This window comes from Dreissena polymorpha, chromosome 10, assembly GCF_020536995.1.
Source record: "Dreissena polymorpha isolate Duluth1 chromosome 10, UMN_Dpol_1.0, whole genome shotgun sequence".
In the NCBI taxonomy this organism is placed as follows: domain Eukaryota; kingdom Metazoa; phylum Mollusca; class Bivalvia; order Myida; family Dreissenidae; genus Dreissena; species Dreissena polymorpha.
Window position 1 is genome coordinate 29,255,786 of NC_068364.1, and position 19,045 is coordinate 29,274,830.

At 34.8% G+C, this 19,045-nt stretch overlaps 1 protein-coding gene across 1 annotated transcript; it reads right to left on the reverse strand.

Moving 5' to 3' along the window:
- Positions 1-15,329: 15,329 nt before the first annotated feature.
- LOC127846946 (uncharacterized) lies at positions 15,330-18,345 on the reverse strand. The gene is made up of 3 exons (XM_052378380.1): positions 17,911-18,345; positions 16,519-17,510; positions 15,330-16,308 (listed from the first exon to the last, which is right to left on the reverse strand). The coding sequence occupies exons 1-3, from the start codon at positions 18,237-18,239 to the stop codon at positions 15,956-15,958; spliced, it is 1,674 nt and encodes a 557-aa protein (XP_052234340.1). The 5' UTR covers positions 18,240-18,345; the 3' UTR covers positions 15,330-15,955.
- Between the last annotated feature and the right edge of the window lie 700 nt (positions 18,346-19,045).

The following is a 19,045-nucleotide window of genomic DNA, read 5'->3' on the forward strand; positions in this document are numbered from 1 at the left end:
ATACCACCCCATATAAACATCAGTGAAATACCACCCCATATTAGCATCAGTGGAATACCACCCCATATTAACATCAGTGAATTACCACCCCATATTTATTTCAGTGACATACCACCCAATATTAACATCAGTGAACACAACCGAATACTAACATAAGTGAATTAACGCCTCAAATTTACATAAGTGAAATACCTCCACATATTTACATCAGTGGAATACCACCACATATTTACATCAGTGAAAAACCACCACATATTTACATCAATGAAATACCAACCCATATTTACCTCAGTGAAATACCACCCCATATTTACATCAGTGAAATATCACCCCATTTTAACATTAGTGAAATACCAACCCATATTTACATCAGTGAAATATCACCGCATATTTAAATCAGTGAAATACCACCCCCTATTTAAATCAGTGAAATATCACCCCATATTTACATCAGTGAAATCGTATTCCATATTTACATTGGTGAAAATAACCTCAATCTTCAATGTTTATATTTCGTAGATACCTCTCCTTCTCCTTTGTGCGAATGTTTTATCTTGTTCCGCCTGGTTCCATTTTCAGTTATTAATGTGTTGCCGTCCCTGACAACCATAATTGAATGCTGATGGGGCAAAGGTTCTGTAATATATATATTTTTTTAATTAAATTTTATAAATTTATTTATTTAAATTATGAAGAAAGCCTTGTTTATATATATATATATACGTCTATAAACGTCCATATTTCAATTATTTAAATACTCTAAATATTCATAGCAACGCAAACAGCCATTATTCCAATTATTGACTAACATCCTGGGCCTTGCAGATTTGTCAAATGTTTGCGTAAAATCTACTTATGTTTACATGGAAGGCAGATTGTTTGCGTGAAATCTACTAATGTTGACACGGAAGGCAAATTCAAATAGCATGAGCGTGCAATATACATAAACATGTGCGCAATTATTTCTAGCTGCATACAAGTATGGTAATGAATCCAGGTCAAAACCTCTGAATAAGACAGCACTGTAATACAAGAGGGTCAACACACATCCTCGTTGACTGTGAGTACTTAAATAGTGGATGGCTGGAAATAGCAGTTAAAAACAATTGCATCCGTTTTCGGAATTAGTGGCTCTTGACTGACTTCATAGAGATACATGTTAAATGATAGTAAGCACAAATCTGACCCCATCACGGACATGTCATGATAAAGATACATAATTATGTATATTGGGCAAATATTATACATATTTCCATGTAAGCTGGTAGAGTGTTGGTAGTGAAATTCTGTCTAAAGCAGCACTTTTAAAAACACATAGTGAGACAGCATACTTTGCACAAGAAACAGCTTTTAATACACGATGTATAGATCAGTATTGTAAAACCAGTAATTAATCGCTAGCCTTTAATAAAATACACCAGTTTGGTTACAATGTCAATTGTATAATTTAATGTAAACAACTAGACATATATCATGTGCAATGTGACTAGATCGCTACTTATTTTATTAAATATGTTGCTGTTGTAGAGTTTTATTTAAAATCACTACTGGCAGAACCAAACGTGTTGATAGGATGCATTGTGCGCACGAGGTTCTTTGGTTATCAGTCAAAAGAAAATAGAGAACCAACTGAACAATTGTCATGAATTAAGATCGGCAATGAGGAGTGCTGTTAAACTAAAAACCTGATAATAACACAATTTGTGTTCATGTGTTTATAGACTTTCACAATGAGTGTGTTACGGTAAACAAATGTAACTGCTAGAGTCGTCATATTGTTTTCCTATAGCCACTAAAAAACTACTGGGCCTCATTGCAGTCTTGTTGTTTTAACAGACAAGAACCGAGTTTTACTCAGCCAATAAATAATTATTTTTCATCTTGATCATTGACTAACAACACCCTAATTCATTTTGAGTTTCATCAAACTCTAATAAATGGTTTTCTGCAAAATCAAAGTATTGAGAATATGATAACAAACTTTAAATTTTGCTATTTTTGATAGGATAGAAGTGGTTGCATTTTATTCTGAAAGAGGCATATTTACGTTTTGATAAATTGACACAATTTAAAAAAAATGTTTCAGATTCGCAAATTTTCGTTGTAGTTATGATATTTGTGAGGAAAAAGTAATTGTGAACATTTACCATTTTCTAAAATATCTATTATATGCATCTTATGACGATTGAAAAACCTGAACATTATAAAGCGTTGCAACGCGTATTGATTGAATAATTTATAGAGTTCTGTTGTTGTCGATATATTTTGTAACACAACGAGGATCGCCTATATGAAGTATAAAATGCATCAGTCAATATATCAGCACGGATGGCCGAGTGGTCTAAGTGTTAGACTTTTACTCCAGGGGTCAGTGGTTCAGCCCAGTTAAGATTTACATTTTTCTTTCTTCAATTTTTTTCTAATTATACTGGAACTTTCTAGATCTAATGATTACATTTATCAATATCAAACATTCAATGACAAACAACAACATCTTCCAAAACCTGTGAAAAAAGCCCCTTTAAAGATCAATATGCTTAATCTGATAAAAAATAAATTTTACTTTTAAAAAGCGATAAACATTTTTTCTGTAATATTTGTTATAATGCTGTATTGAATAAGAGCGTTGTGATTCTCACAGACGGTAATGGATGCCCCAGAAGTGTTTATGACGCACTCTGCATTATTTCGTGAAATCAAACATTCGGATAATTTGACTTGGTCAGTGACATCACAGCTTGACCCAAAAGAAATCAGGTCAATGTCAAAGTAAAAATTAAGGTGTAGAAATGTCCTAGCAATTGTCCAAAGACAAAAACCCTTGCATGAAACAAAACTCGTCAACAATCATAATTGATGCAATATAAAATATATAATTGAAGGTTACTCTCAAAAAGACAGACAATGAATGGGCAGCAAATGGAAATTAAACATAAGGCAATGCCAGGAGCATGGATAATGACAATCATTATTAAAAAGAAATTAGCATGAGTGAAAAATCTAAGTACAAAATGAGATAAAAGTCAAGCTCAAAATAAAGATGGATAAATTTGGTTTAACAATAATTTAAACCTTCTGACTGAGTTGGTCAATGTCATAGTAAAGATGAGGCAGGTGATTTTCGTGTATTGAGAGTGTTCATAGATAACATCCATGTAAGTATGTAAGCATTGTATGAAATTGTTAAAATGATGTTAGATAGAATGCATTACATTTAGCTTACCCTTTCCCATTCAAAGCAAAGTGCAAATTGCCTTGCACAAACAGCATACATCCAGAACAGTTTACGAGTAACTCGCAGACTGTTCAGGTTTTTATGCTTTTGCTGCTAATAAGTATGTAAGGGTTCGAAATGAGGCCTTTAAAACTTGCATCTTGTTAGATAGGTATTAAATTTAATATTATTGTCTAAGGGTCTACACATCTGTACATAATATGCATCTAAGTGGTTAAGTGTTAAACAAGAGATTGGACTCGGCATTAGTCTGCGCCTAGCGTCAACAGAAACATGAGGTAAGGTTAGAGTGGGTGTGTTGACAGTGTTCAAGGACAACATCCATGCAAGTATGAAAGCTTTGTAGGAAACATTATTGATATTCTATGGAATCTGTCATTTTGTTGTTACCGTTCAGAGATGGAAGGATGGGTCAATAAATATATACCTCCCAGTCAGTCAATGCCGGGGAATACACACTATTTTCGGATTGGGTCTACTTTTAAATATATTCATACTAGTACCGCACACAATTTGGTGACACAATCAAGATCAACGGAAATAACCACTTGTGAGGAGCGCCGAGCAGATCTGGTAAACGAAAGGGCATACTTAAATGTTGACTGTGAAGGACCGATATATAGTAGTATTGCTTTTATGTACATCCTAGTTCATAGATACAACAACCAAATTAAACACGATAAGAGTTAACAACTTTACAGATATATCAGATAGTCACTAACAAATTGTCCTATGTATATATCAATCCGGATTCATACAAACATTGATATTTTTTACCGGAAAACACTAGTTGGACTGCAACGATCATGCTGACAAGCATAACTTAGAAAGGCAACATATATGTTAAAATATTATCTGCAACATAACCCTTTTTTAAATTGCCATACGCTTCAGGATGTTTCTTATTGATTGTTAGTATTTGTATGACATGGATGTTTTGCATAACTGCTCCAGATGTATTTTTGTTGTTAAAAAAATAAACCAAATAGAAATGGAATGAAATAGATTGCGGTTAAATGACTTGTATTAAATTACACAAATAAGGTATATGCCCTGCAATATTGTTACCTTCTTGCACTTAAGCAATATATCAGGGGAAGATATAACGCTTACAATTTGAAAAAACGCGGATAACAATAAGAAAAGGCAAATGAACGAACAATCAAATGCAAATTACATCACTGTAAAAACTCATTTCTTTGTGAAGATATGAATGGCCATGATTTAGTTTTATTATGCAGAGAACACGACCTGATTGTTGTAATAAGCAGGGAACACATTGACCTCATTGTAGCATTATACAGATAACACATTGACCTGATTTTTGTATTATGCAGCAAACAGTTTGACCTGATTTTGTTGCATTTAGCAGCCAACACATTGATATGAATGTTGCATTTTGAAGCAAACACCTTCAGCTTATTTAGTTGTATTATGCAATGAACAAATTGACCTCATTTAGTAGTATTATGCAGCGAACAAATTGACCATATTCAGTTGCATTTTGCTTCAAACACATTAAAGTGAGTGTTTAATTATGCAGAATTCACATTCAGGTGATTTAATTATTTAATGTTGTATTATGTAGTGAACACATTGGCCTGTTTGTTGCATGATGCAGTGAACAAATTGACCTGGTTGTTGTATTATGCAGTGACTACATCGACCTGTTTGTTGCATTATGCAGTGAACACATATACCTGATTGTTGTATTATGCAGTGAACACATTTACCTATTTGTTGCATTATGCAGTGAACACATTGACCTTTTTGTTGTATTATGCAGTGAACATATTGACCTGTTTGTTGCATTATGCAGCAAACACATTGACCTGATAGGTACATTATGCAACAAACACATTTAAATGACCGTTGCATTATGCAGCGAACACACTGATTAATTTTGTTTATGCAGTGAACACAGTACCATAATTACTGCATTATGCAGCCAAAACATTGACCTGATTTAGTTGTATTATGCAGCGAACACGTTGATCTGTTTGTTGCAATATGAAGCGAACACATTCACCTGATTGTTGCATTATGTAGTGAACACACTGACCTGTTTTTGCATTATTCAGTGAACACATTGACGTCATTGTTGCATTATGCAGCAAACACAATTTGACACGATTTAGTTGTATTATGTGCTGAACACATTTACCTGATTTAGTTGCATTATGCAGTGAACACATTTACCTGAATGTTGTATAATAAAGCAAACACATTGACCTGATTTATTTGTATTATGCAGCGAACACATTTACCTTATTTTAGTGTATTATGCAGTGAACACATTGCCCTGATTTGGTTGTATTATGCAGTTGTTTTACGCAGCGAACACATTGACGTGATTTATTTGTTTTACTCAGCGAACAAATTGACCTGGTTTAGATGTGATATGCAGCAAACACATTGATCTGATTTAGTTTTATTGTGCATCGAACACATTGACCTGGTTTAATTGTTTTATGCAGCAAACACATTGACCAGATTTAGTTGTAATATGCAGCAAAGGCATTGACCTGATTTCAAAAAATCAAATTTAAATAGGATTATGTTAATTCCTTATCTACAAAGCTGTCCGGTTAGCGCAGTGGTTGGTACATGCACTTCTCACTTCTGCAACCGGGGTTCAATCCCCATTCCCAGGGCATGTGAGTTTGGTAGGTGGTCACCATACCGGACAGGTGGGTTTCCTCTGGGCAAAATTGAATAACTTTCAGTAAAACCTAAATACACATGTATCTGGAAACGGAAGCATTTATTTAAAATGCGTTTCAACTTTCGTGAGTCTAGTAATTAAATTAGGTAGGAGTGGTGGGGCACACTATGGGTCTTCACATAATCCAGGCCATGTTCCAGAAGGACCTCAGACACTTCGAACATTATCTATGATTATAATCTTTGTTTTGGTAACACCACACATCAGTTTACGTAGGTCACTTTCGAGTGGTTAAGCAATGAATGATTATCAGCATGTTTCTCAGCATGTGACATCCTGCCAATCCATCTTAGAGTAATACATGTATTTACGTTTACTTTTAGTCTCGAATAGCATCACGCACACCAGGGTATTATATTTTACTACGCATGTATCACTGTTACCACATGTGCTTTTTATATTTAAATGAAGCACATGACCACAAAAGCCAATAAGAAACATACAAATTTTGTTTAACACAACTTATGCTACATTTATGAATACAATGAGTCAATACGTAAGGGTCGAATAGTATAACAAGAAGGTATATTAATAAAATAATATTCTGCGACAGAAATTGCTAGTATTTCTCTTTAGAAAATAATAACAAATTATTTAACTCAAGTTCAAAATGTAAATCACCCACATGAAAGGGCGAAAAAATATAACTTTCCCTCCTACCAGTTTATAAAACACACATTATAATAAGTTTAAACAAAGAAAGCATACAAGTATTATGTATGAGGAATTTGAGTTAAAACCTATGCTACTATTTTTTATATCAGACAATGGGTATACATGTATAAAATATATTCTAGTCTTATCGGGATATATGTTAATCAAACCTCATGGCAATTTACATTATTCATGGATGGGTTTCAATATTTTAGAATTGCCATTAACGGAGGGTGTGCCGAGTCGTGTTAGGACACACTCATTAAAGCGCAGAGCTATTTCCAGAGTATATCACTTAGATAAGAAACGTGTTTGCAAAGCTTGCTTCCAGAAGACGTTAGCTATTGGTGGCAGAATGATAGATACAGCACTGAATTCACTGTCGTCAAGAATATTTGCTTCCTTTGACAGGCGTGGAAGGCACATTCCCCATAACAAAACCCCAGATGCAATCATAGAAGATGTTCGAAATCATATAGAATCATTTCATTAAGTGAAAGCGCATTACACACGCCGGGCCACTAAAAGGCGTTTTCTACGCTCTAATTTAAATATTAGCAAAATGTATTAATTATACAAAGAAAAGTGTAAAGAAACGGACAGGCAATACATATCAAGTTCGATGTATCGTACTACATGTATTTTCTGTGAGGAGTTTAACTATTCATTCCATATAACCAAGAAGGACCAGTGTCAGACGTGCGCTGTGTATAGAAATATGGAGAAAGCAAGCGAGCTGACCACCGATTTGAAAAAAAGCTTTTGAAGACCATATGAAACCGAAAAACAGAGCTAGAGATGAAAAGAAGTAGGATAAGTATCGTGCAAAACAAGATAAGTCATACCATGTTGCAACATTTGATATAGAGGGTGCTTTACCGATTCCATGTTCTCTTGTGAGTAAAGTTTATTATAAAACAAAGATTGGTTGTTACAATCATTCCTTTTATTCTTTACACAACGCAAGTTTGACATATTTTTATGTGGAATGAAACTGAAGGAAAACGGGGCTCTTGTGAAGTGGGAACTTTTAACTTACATAAAATATCTTCCTATCACAGTAAAATATGTCTGTTGTTATTCTGACTGTTTTTGTGGCCAAAATCGCAAAAGGGTTGTTACTGTTGCATCGATGCATGGTTTAACAAATGTTAACACATAGACACCATTGAACAAAAGTATTTAGGAAGAGGACATACCAAGATGGAATGTGATAGTGTACATGCTCGGATAAAAGAAAGCAAAGAAATTTGCATCGGTATATGTACCAAGCCAGTGAGAAAAAATTGTGAGGGTTGCACGAAAAAGAAATCCGTATGTTGTTGTGCCGATGAAATACTATGACTGTTTAGATATCAAGCATGTAGCAAAATATGTACTACCATTAAACGTTGTAAATGTAAGTAGACAAAACGTTTCATGGACAAATATAATATGGAGAAACTGCAAAAAAGTGATCCGGAGCGTGTGTTTTTAAGTGCAGTTTCGATGACATCAGTTTTCAGTGTGTAAAACTTAAATCCACAAGGAAAAGACCTTCTATAAAATGTGAGATAAAAGTTAAAACACTCGTATGATGCAAAACTTCCAATTACAGCAGCAAAGAAGAAAGACCTGCTATCACTTTGCTCTGACGGAATAAGTCCTTCAGAATATGATCAGAATTTCAAGGATATTCCATTTGATTAAACTAGGGACAGTCTTCCAGAACCAGATACAATGAAAGAAAGTAAAGTTTCAAATGTGGAATAGAAAATCTGAATCTTCACTTTCATCCATTGTGAAGGTTGGAGACAAACAAGTCCATACTGATTGAAATATATGTATTGTTACATGTGTATGTCCAGTTGAAATCTAGAATGAAAAAGGAAATAATGATGTACTTCTGAACAAATAAAATCCCTTATTATGAATATTAATATGAACATGTGCTAAGTGTACATTTTTGTTCAGTTTCTCAAAATAGATGCATAGTACAGGGCCGTTTTGCCTTAAGGGCACTTAGAACTGTATGTTATAGGAAAAGCAGGGTACTATTCTTATGCTGAATAGCACCAAGTGCACTTAACCCAGAGGCACACTGAACATATATATGTTTGACCTTTATGACATAATGAAGTAAGTGCTATTTTGAATACAAAAGCATTAAATATTTTATCCCACTTTTACAGCGAAATCGGTTGATTAAAGCCCCGTTGATTAAATTTCATCTATAATCAACGGCAAGGCTATAATCAATGGCACGAAATGACGTCATCAACTGCCGAACCGGGACTACTTTTCCCACGCACCTCGTCACCTGTATTTGCCAAGTGCATCAATAATAAAAACAATCTCAAATGTTTGTCAATCTTTATGACCTTAAAACAAAGGAAAGTAGCAAAAAAACGAGTTTTTTGTCATTTATTGTCATTAAAACCTAGTATTAGGTAAATTTAACACTATGCAAATAGGTTCTGTTGTTGTTGCTCCCCTTTGAAGAAGTCAGTTCGAGTTGCTCCCCTGTGACCGTAGAAAACAATCGTCTGGACCAAGAAATCCTGTGTTCATTTACAAGATGTACTCGGATATGCGTCCATCTGATTTTTCTTTAAAGCATATTTTCTACCTGGCAATACGCACAAATGACACTGCATCCCGGTGATTCTTGCGTCAACAATTGGGTGTCAACAAGTTAGGTCAGATGCTGAAGGCCATGGCAAAAGACGCCGGCTTTCTCAAGCACAAGAGAATAACGAACCACTCAGTTCGCAAATTCCTGGTCCAAAAACTTCGAAATGCAAACATTCCACCCACTGAAACCATGGCCATAACAGGGCACAAAAATGTCCAGTCCATAACCAATTATTCCAACATATCTGTTGAACAGCAGCAAAAGTGTTCATTCTTGCTCAGTCCAGTAAATGTAACAATCCAACAGATTCCTCTTGTTCACCTTCACGCACTGAAACTATGGCCGAAATGCAGCCTAGACAACCGATGTCTACCGTCGAACAAGTTGATCTTGATGTTCGCCCCACCCAGTCTATTCACTTGCAAATGTCTTTCTCTAGTTCGAACAACTTTGCCTCACAATTCTTTGGTGCCACTTTCAACATTCAAAATGTTAATGTATATAATTAGCTTAAATCCAAGTAATCTTTGTTATTTTGTCACGAAATAACCACATATTATAACAACGAAGGAAATATTGTGCACCTCGTGATCGACTCGATAGTTTGATATCGAAAGTGAATTGTGTGTGGTGTTAGGCGACGTTGTAAACAAATGTAGTTCCTTGTATTTAACAACTTAATGCCATATTGATATCATAAAACTTAAAGATTTGCAATTCAATATGATTAAAAGTGTAATAAATAACGCTCGACACTTTGTTACAGAACGATATTCTGATTTAAAAAAAAATGATTATTTGATCAGCGGTTATTTTTGGAACGCGGAGTAATACACTGACCTTGGTTACACTACAGTCATTATCAAAGTACGACAAACACTCATGAAAACTTATTTTGTTTAAATAAAAATAGTTTACTGAATAAAAAGTGGGATAAATAGAATAATAGGTTAGTGTTGATTATAGATCAGGTTTATCATGCTCGGCACGAAAACGAAAAAGCACTCGCCAAGGCTCGTGCTTTTTGTTTTCTAAGCCTCGCATGATAAACCTGATCTATAATCAACACTAACCTATTATTCTCTATGTATGCAATTCTATAGAATGTTTATAATGCCATAACAAAACAATTACATATATTGCAGCTTAATATTATGCTGATATTCATATTCAAATAAAAGTTGTAGTCTGTTAAACTTTCTTTTGCGTTTGTCTCCACTACATGTATATGAAATATGGACTTATTACGTTCTGGTTCTAACCTGTCGATATGGGCATGCATAAAGGGCCAGGTCCATTTTATAGGTGATTTTAGACGCGATAACGGTGCATCAATTACACTATGCAATATGATTTGTTTAACCCTTTTTAAGAGATAACTAGCTGTACTAAATATGCCGTAATATTGTAATACAAGGTAGCTCAATATAAGTATATTGCCTAACGCATTATTATCGCCGACTAAATGCCCATAACTGGTTTATACGGATAAATATGAGCCTCGTTCTAGAAAAACGGGGCTTAATGCACATGCGTAATGTTTCGTCCATAGTAATCTGCTTAGTCCCACAGGCTAATCAAGGACGATATTTTCCGCCTAACTAGATTTTCTCTAAGAAAATACTTCCTTTAAACGAAGAATATCATTAAAGCGGAAAGTGTCGTCCTTAATTTGCATGTGGGTCTGAACAGGCGTGTCTCGGACGATACTCTAAGCACATATAAAAGAGATCATTATGTGATACAAATATTGGGTTTACGATTATTTATTGAGCTAGGGGAGGAAATATATATTGCACGTGCTTAATGCTTTCGTATGTGATTCTAGATATAAAAGTTTGCGACAAGGAAAGGCTCTTGGGTGCCGTCATGAAATACAAGTCATGTTCTACGTCAGCATCGACGTCATCAGCGTTAGATACGCTCGTCATTGAGACATTTTTTTCAGCCACTAATGACACCACGAAATGGAAGCTTGGAATCGAGGTGCGGAGAAATCAATAAACTGTGTTGTATAAATAGTTTTCTAGAGCCAACCGTATTACGTGGTGAGAATACACAACGTCCGCGCATAGTATGACTGGTTCCAAGCATAGCTCTTTCATATTCGTGTCGTCATTACACATGCTAATGGTCGATTCAAATAAAAGTGTTAGTTTATACGAATTAAGTCTTCGTGTTTTTCTGTTAAATGAACTATTTTTTTTTTATATTTTAATGTCGAAAACATTCAGAATAAAAAGTTCAATTATGTAGACAATTATACGGATCTGCATCCAGTAAGAAAACGTTACAAACTAGAAGTCTTTCCAGATCTGAAAAGATTTTACTTTTGAATGAAGTGTCTACCGATTAAATCAGGTGGTTTCATTGCAATAGGAATTGGAATCGCGGTGATTGCCTTATTCTTAACAGGTTACAAAACACCAACAGATGGTGTTCAAACATATTGACGCTCAAAACGGGGTTTTCGACCCGTTCAGTTTACGCACACTACACTTATTGAAAAATTGAAATAAACACCTGTATAATTTGTGTTTATTTACAGTTACATAACAACTGCGATTTGATTCCATTGTACACACCAATCGGAGTTGTACGTGCTGGCACTGCGCATGCGCTTCAATACGGTGATTTGGTAGAGTGCTACGTCCACAATTTACAAGTAAGTACATTATTTTTAATATTTTGTGCACACCAGAAATGTTTACAGATATTTTTGAAAAGATATATTTTGAACAACGGTGATGACCTAAGATTTTGAAATCAACCATCAAAACTACTGATATTTATATCCGATGTTTTCTTGCGCGCGTAAAAGATAAACACTGCATAGCATCTAGATTGCTGACAGTAGACGAATATCTTCCACTTATTACTGTTAACATATTTATTCGAGCATTGGCATGTTAAAACGATAGTCGGAAAAATTGGAACGGAAATATTGTTTGTTGAATTTGGATTGAATAGGTTGTTTTCGTCATGTTTAATTCTCCGCGTAATGGAACGTTAGATTAACATACGAAACACAAGATCAAGAATGATAATTAGGTTCGTTTGTCCGCATCTCACCTTTTTATGCAAATGTGCAGATATTGATCTGTTTTCAGCGACCAAGAACTGCCCCGATGACGTAATGATTAAAAACCACACATTGGACGACACAACAAGAACTAATCCCATGATTTTATTTGAAAATTAGTAAAGAGTAAATTGCGTACGAAAAAAGGAAAATAAATGTGTTTGGCACCGATTTTATCATGTGCTATTTATCATTTTATTTACATTTAAAGATAAGAAAAATTCGCTCCTGATCACTAAAATAAATACGCTATCCTTTGATCGTTTTTACTTATTAAGTGATTGAGTTTGAAATATATAATTTAAAGAAAATGCTCAAGTTTTAAAAATAAATGCATATGCCATACATGTTTAACGTGCTTGTATTTCAAAGTTAACGTTCATAAAATTATCAGCACTTGCACATTACAAAGTAAGCAATTATTCTCTTTTTTGTTGGAACTTGTAAGTAAATGCAATGAAAATTCACGTGGCTTGAAAACAAACACGCAATGCAGTACACTTTATTGTACGTTTCGCGAAAATGTATTTGGGCAGTGCTCTGTGAAAAAGGACTTAACTGCATGTGCGTAAAGTGTTGTCCCAGATTAGCTTGTGCAGTCCACACAGGCTAATAAGGGACGACACTTTCCGCTTTTATGATTTTTCCTGTTTAAAGAAAGTGTCTTCTTAGGAAAAATCCAGTATTGGCAGAAAGTGTCGTCCCTGATTAGCTGTGCGTACTGCACACGCTAATCTGGAACGAAACTTTACGCACATGCATTTAACCCCGTTTTCATAGAGCACGGCTCATTTGAAAGTTGATGTAAAGAAAATTTTCAGGATTGGACAATTAATCCGTAAGCTTCTGACCTGGGCCGGTATTCGCCGACATAATCTTAGACTTAACATATGATTATTATTGAAACTCTCACATTCTATACATATAGGATCTGGCACGAGTTGTCATATCATACCATATTTTATTAAACGCGTTCAGGAATTTCGTTAGTAAGCGAGCCTTTGGCGAGTGTCAGATCTTTTTTATCACATGCTTTTAAATGAGCAAATTAAATAAATATTTACGCAAACATAATGATAAATCCCGAATGTTGTTTACATTTCGTGACGTCATTTGACGCATTGCAGCAAAATAACAAAATGCGATTGGTCAATAAACGAAAACTAAGCCAATGAAAACGCTTAAAAATGCTTTATTACACATGTGTAATAAAAAAAAATATGTAATAGTTGTATTACATGGGAAACAGGGTATAGCATTGGATAAATGCTTTGGTGTTGTGTTAAACATTTACCATTTACAACATCTAATTTCACTATTCTTAATTTACAACAATTTCTTATTGAGATCAGCAACATTTGTAGTCTTTGTATTGTACAGTGATTTAGTGAGTGAGCGGGTGTTTAAGTATGTGTGCGGGTGATTGAGTATGTGTGCGGATGATTGAGTATGTGTATGGGACATTGAGAATGTGATTGAGTGAATCAGTGTGTGGGCGGGTGATTGAGTGTTTCGTTGGGTGATTGAGTGTGTGATCGGTTTATTGAGTATATGAGCGGGGATTGAGTATGTGTGCGGATGATTTAGTGTGTAAGCTGGTTATTGGTTGTGTAAGCGAGTGATTGAGTATGTGAGCAGGAGATCAAGTAAGTGTGCGGGTGATTGAGTGTGTGAGCGGACGATTGAGTATATGAGCGGTCGATCTGGTTTACGAGCGGGTGATTGGGTAAGTGAGCAGTCGATTGAGTATATGAGCGGATGATTGAGTGTATGAGTGGATGATTGAGTATGTGTACGGGTGATTGAGTGCGTATGCGGATGATTGAGTATGCGTACGGGTGATTGAGTGTATGAGCGGATGATTGAGTATGTGTACGGATGATTGAGTATGTGTACGGGTGATTGAGAATATGAGCGGATGATTGAGTGTATGAGCGGATGATTGAGTATGTGTACGGGTGATTGAGTATATGAGCGGATGATTGAGTGTATGAGCGGATGATTGAGTATCTGTACGGATGATTGAGTGCGTATGCGGATGATTGAGTATGTGTACAGGTGATTGAGTGCGTATGCGGATGATTGAGTATTTGTACGGGTGATTGAGTATGTGAGCGGGTGATTGGATGCGTGAGCGGACGATTGAGTCTATGAGCGGGTGATTGAGTATATGACTTGACCTTAAATCAACTTGCCCAGAATTCAACAAAATCTAGGTCTCCACGCATGCTTGCGATATCCTCAGTTTCATCAAGCTAAATCCATGCAAACGCAAATGTGGACCGGAAACCACTTGTTTATTCTTTTTTCAATTTTTCGTTACATTTCCCATGACCTTGACCCAACTGGCCCCAAATGCCAAGGTCATATAACAATCCGATTGTCTCAGGGGTCATTTATGAGGTTCGTAAAAAATGGAGTTGGGATTCAATATATTAAGATGTATTAAATGAACATTACAGAAAACGAGCACTCAAGGGACCTTACTGCAGAATAATGGATGTTACAACAATTTGTTTTTATTTATGCGAAAAGCCAGGTCTTATATTGTGTATGAGCACTTTAAGCATTGAAAAATATCCAGACTTTTATAATTGTCCGTATGGTGATTGTTACGTCTTTATCTTTCAAAAATATGAAATTTAAAAATGAGGGTCAAAGTGGATTTTGGTTATATAAAAAAAACGGGAGGGTGGGGTGTAGTTAGTAAAATACCTTAATTCTGCACCATGCACTAAATATGTAATTGAATCAACGAGGTCTTTATTTTAATTGTATTATATATATCAACAATTCAAACAACAAAAAGGGCACACATAATATAGATATTAAGGGGTATTAAGAGTCGAAAAAAACGTATGGTTTGGCAATTTGTTGTAAATGTACAACTTTCAAACATGCAATATAGGTATATAAATTGGTATCTGTTTACAATATACAAAAGAGCTTGGAATTTCATTACATCAAAGACAAACATATTAGCATAAAATAAAGATAAAGAAATTGAAAGGACATCATGAATTATTTATTCTTCAATCATATTATGTAGAATAAAAAAATATAAAAATACATGTACACGACACATTTGTAAAATTTTATTGAAATCAGTTTTCTTCTAAGACATAAGTTTTGCAGTAAAATTACCCCACAAAAGGCTATCAAATGCACAAACACGACAATGGCACAAATACCAAAAAGAATAACTTTTATTTTAACTGAACAAATAAATGATTAAACATATTTTTCTTTAACAAATTGCTAAAGGATAATGCAACATATTCATCAGATATATATACATATGATAAAATAAGAATATATCTAAAAAATAACTTAACGTATTACGTGTGTAACCGTATATTAATTATAAGATTTATTACGTGGCAAAGATGCCATGAAGCCAGACAAAAGAACACATCAGCATCAACATAGATGTTTGTCATATATTGTACAATCTAAGGAGCATTTAAACATATCATTTTAAAAATAAAGTTTATAAATACTCAACAATAGAAGAAAAATTGTATACAGTTGTATGTTCATTTCCTGGCATAGATATAAAGTGGTAAAACGTATTGCGTAATTCATAGAAATAATAGAAATAACATTCATAACGTGTCTATATAGATGTTGTTTCCACTGGAAGCGCTATTTCAGTTTCATAACAATTATTTTATTGTTATCGAACATGCCCACAATGATCTGGTGACTGTTGGTGTTGTAGCAGACAGACTCTGGGAAGCTTACTCCCTCTTTTTGTGAAGCTATAGTGGCCAGTTTCTGTTTCCCCTCACGATCCACCTGTATAACAGTGTGGGAGAAGCATCCACAGACAATGACTTGTCCTGAAGGTGTGACACGTAAACCACTTGGCGCATTCAGTTTAGGGTCAGTAAATGTTGATAGCAGAGTGCCATCTCTGGCCAGTGTGAGCAGCTTGTGCTGGGCGGGGTAAGTGACATAGATCCTGTCACCAGTAGGACTCACTGCACAATTGCTCACTACAAATCATAGAACATGGTTTGTATTAACATATGGTTATTAAAGACATGTATACGTACAAAAGCTAGAAATATTCTCATAAAAGTTCCTTATAATTATAAATAAATAAATATATAAATATATATATATATATGTGTGTGTGTGTGTGTGTGTGTGTTTACAATATGTTCCATATGTTCAATATTCAAATTTATTTACAATACTTTTACCTCTATTGCCATCTGATAAATCCTCATAAAGCTTTTTCACAAGTGCCCCAGTAAGGGTGTAGTGGAAGAGGGCATCGCCAGAGGTTATGTACAATGCTCCCTGATGGTGGGCAATACCCATGACAAAATGTGGTAACCGTAACTTTCTCCCATTCACCAGCTGCCCATTGCTCACAGATATAAACTGCACCACACTGGCAAAACCAAGAGTCACAGCCACCTCACTGGATGTTATTGGGCAAATGTCATGTGGACGATCAGCGACATCACAGTGACCGGACACATTGTAATGCTGGTCCATCAGTTTTACTGTGTTATTGTTGTTATCTGTAACAATGACATGACCATTAGGCAGGCTGCAAATGCCGTGGATAGAGCAAGTCTGACTTGTGTCACTCGATATTTTCACATTATACTCAGACTTCCTCTTCACTGTCAATACCTGGTTTGGATTCATCTTGAGGGTGAGAATCTTTCCAAGACTGGACTGTTTGGTCAGGTACTGGTCAATGTCAATGTTAGCCTGAAATATAATTGAACTCTGAAGCTTACCTGAGTTGTCCTTCAGATATGACTCACACTCGAGTATCTTGTCCATGCATTTCCTGTTGGCAATGTACTCAATAACTTTCTTGCTCTTATCACAAAGGCTCTGTACAGCTTCTTTGAGTTGTTTCAGTTCATCCTTCAGTCGGCTGCAGTTGTCAACATCTTGTTTGAGAGAGGTTTGCAACGTAGCCCTTATTTTATCTAGTTCTTGCAAAGTTGAATTTTCTAGTCCATCCAAATAAGAATTAAATTTAGTACGCACCTCTCTGATTTCTTTCAGTTTTTCGCTATATGATCCCTCCACGAAATGAATGCTAGCGTCTTGTGATCTCTTAAACTTATTTAGTTCGGCAAGAATTATTTGAATTTTGTTTGACAACGGCAGGATATCCGCTGACAGATTTTTGACTAATTCAGAAATTAGAGCCACATTCGTACATTGTCTGAAATACCAACATAAAGCATAACTATCCATTATCAAATTGATATGTGAAATATCTAGGTGAAATTAAAATAATGGGTCGAATTGATTATATTTCAACACAGATAGTGTATTAATTAACATGTTGAGTCTAATTTAGTCCAAAGTAGTCACATACCAGTTAAAGTATTATCAAATAAAAAGTTTACACAACAAACAAAAAATGCCCTATTTTGTAATTAAGATGTCTGGCAAAAATTGGCCTCTAATATAAAACTCTTCAAATGATTTCTAAACAACTAAACTACGTGCATGAAACTGTAACATTATATATACCATTGTTTGATGCAGGTGATATCGACAAACTTTTTACAAATTTTGTCGCTTTCAACTACATATAAGTGTATGATATTACCACTTACTTGTGATGCAGTAAAAGACAATCAGAGCAGCACAGATGTCTGTGGTCCTCGCAGAACATTTGCAGTGTCTTGCTTTTGTGAACATCACATTTTAGCAGCAAATCCTTGGTTGTCTTTGTTAAAGGCCATTTATTTGATTCTCCTCTTCCATATGTCAAATGTTTTACAAACATTTGATCATGGTAATAAAGGCATGTTTGACAGAAACACTTCAAACATGTTTTACAAAAATAATCAGCACTTATTTCGATATTTTTACTTTCGCAAGCAACACAAGAATAGTCCTTCACAAAGTCTGAACTGTCATTAACTGAAACTGAAGTTGCCATTTTTAATGGATATTGTGGACTGTCCTCTGATTAAAAAGTTATGTATTCACTATTTGTTTGACTAAGTTTATAAAATACAACGAGTGTTATCAAAACCTGTGTTGCATGAAGACACACACAGTTTAAAGTAAGTAATGGCTGAAATATATTGCCTGATTAAGCAGAAAATCCACTTACAAACACAATGAAGTACAAAGTCCATAAAATAACAATGCGATATTGTTTATAGAGTGTTCAGCACTTTTCTTATAACAGTGGGAATAACCATTTTCTGAGAATGGGTGATACTTGAAACAAGTGTTCAGTTAACGGGAATTTTTCACAGATGTTCACATGTTGAAAAAGTTTTTATTTATTTTAACAAATGTCCAATATTTGGAGTAGCACAAGGTAATAATTAAAGCAAGAAAAATGGTTAGAAACATGACTTCTCCAGAAAGCATATCTTGAACTTTTGGAAGCCAAATAAATCCAACGTGCTACCATAACACCACTGAAGCTTGACTACTTTTTAAGAAACAGTCATACAATAACTCATACACACATTTCCAAATTTTCGATGAAAAGCGCTACAAAAGCTTTATAATTTAACTAATTATGATTGATGATCATACATTATCAATCCAAGATTGTTTTTAGTACTGAGTGTCATATTGCTTGTTTTTAAACAACTAATGGATTCTTTAAACAATCTTTTCCTTGAATCGCTTGCAAATTTGAACAACTCACAATTCTCTACAGATGTTAATTTACAAACTTGCAAACTTGAGCAATATATTAGACAAAAATGTCAACTTCATGGTCAA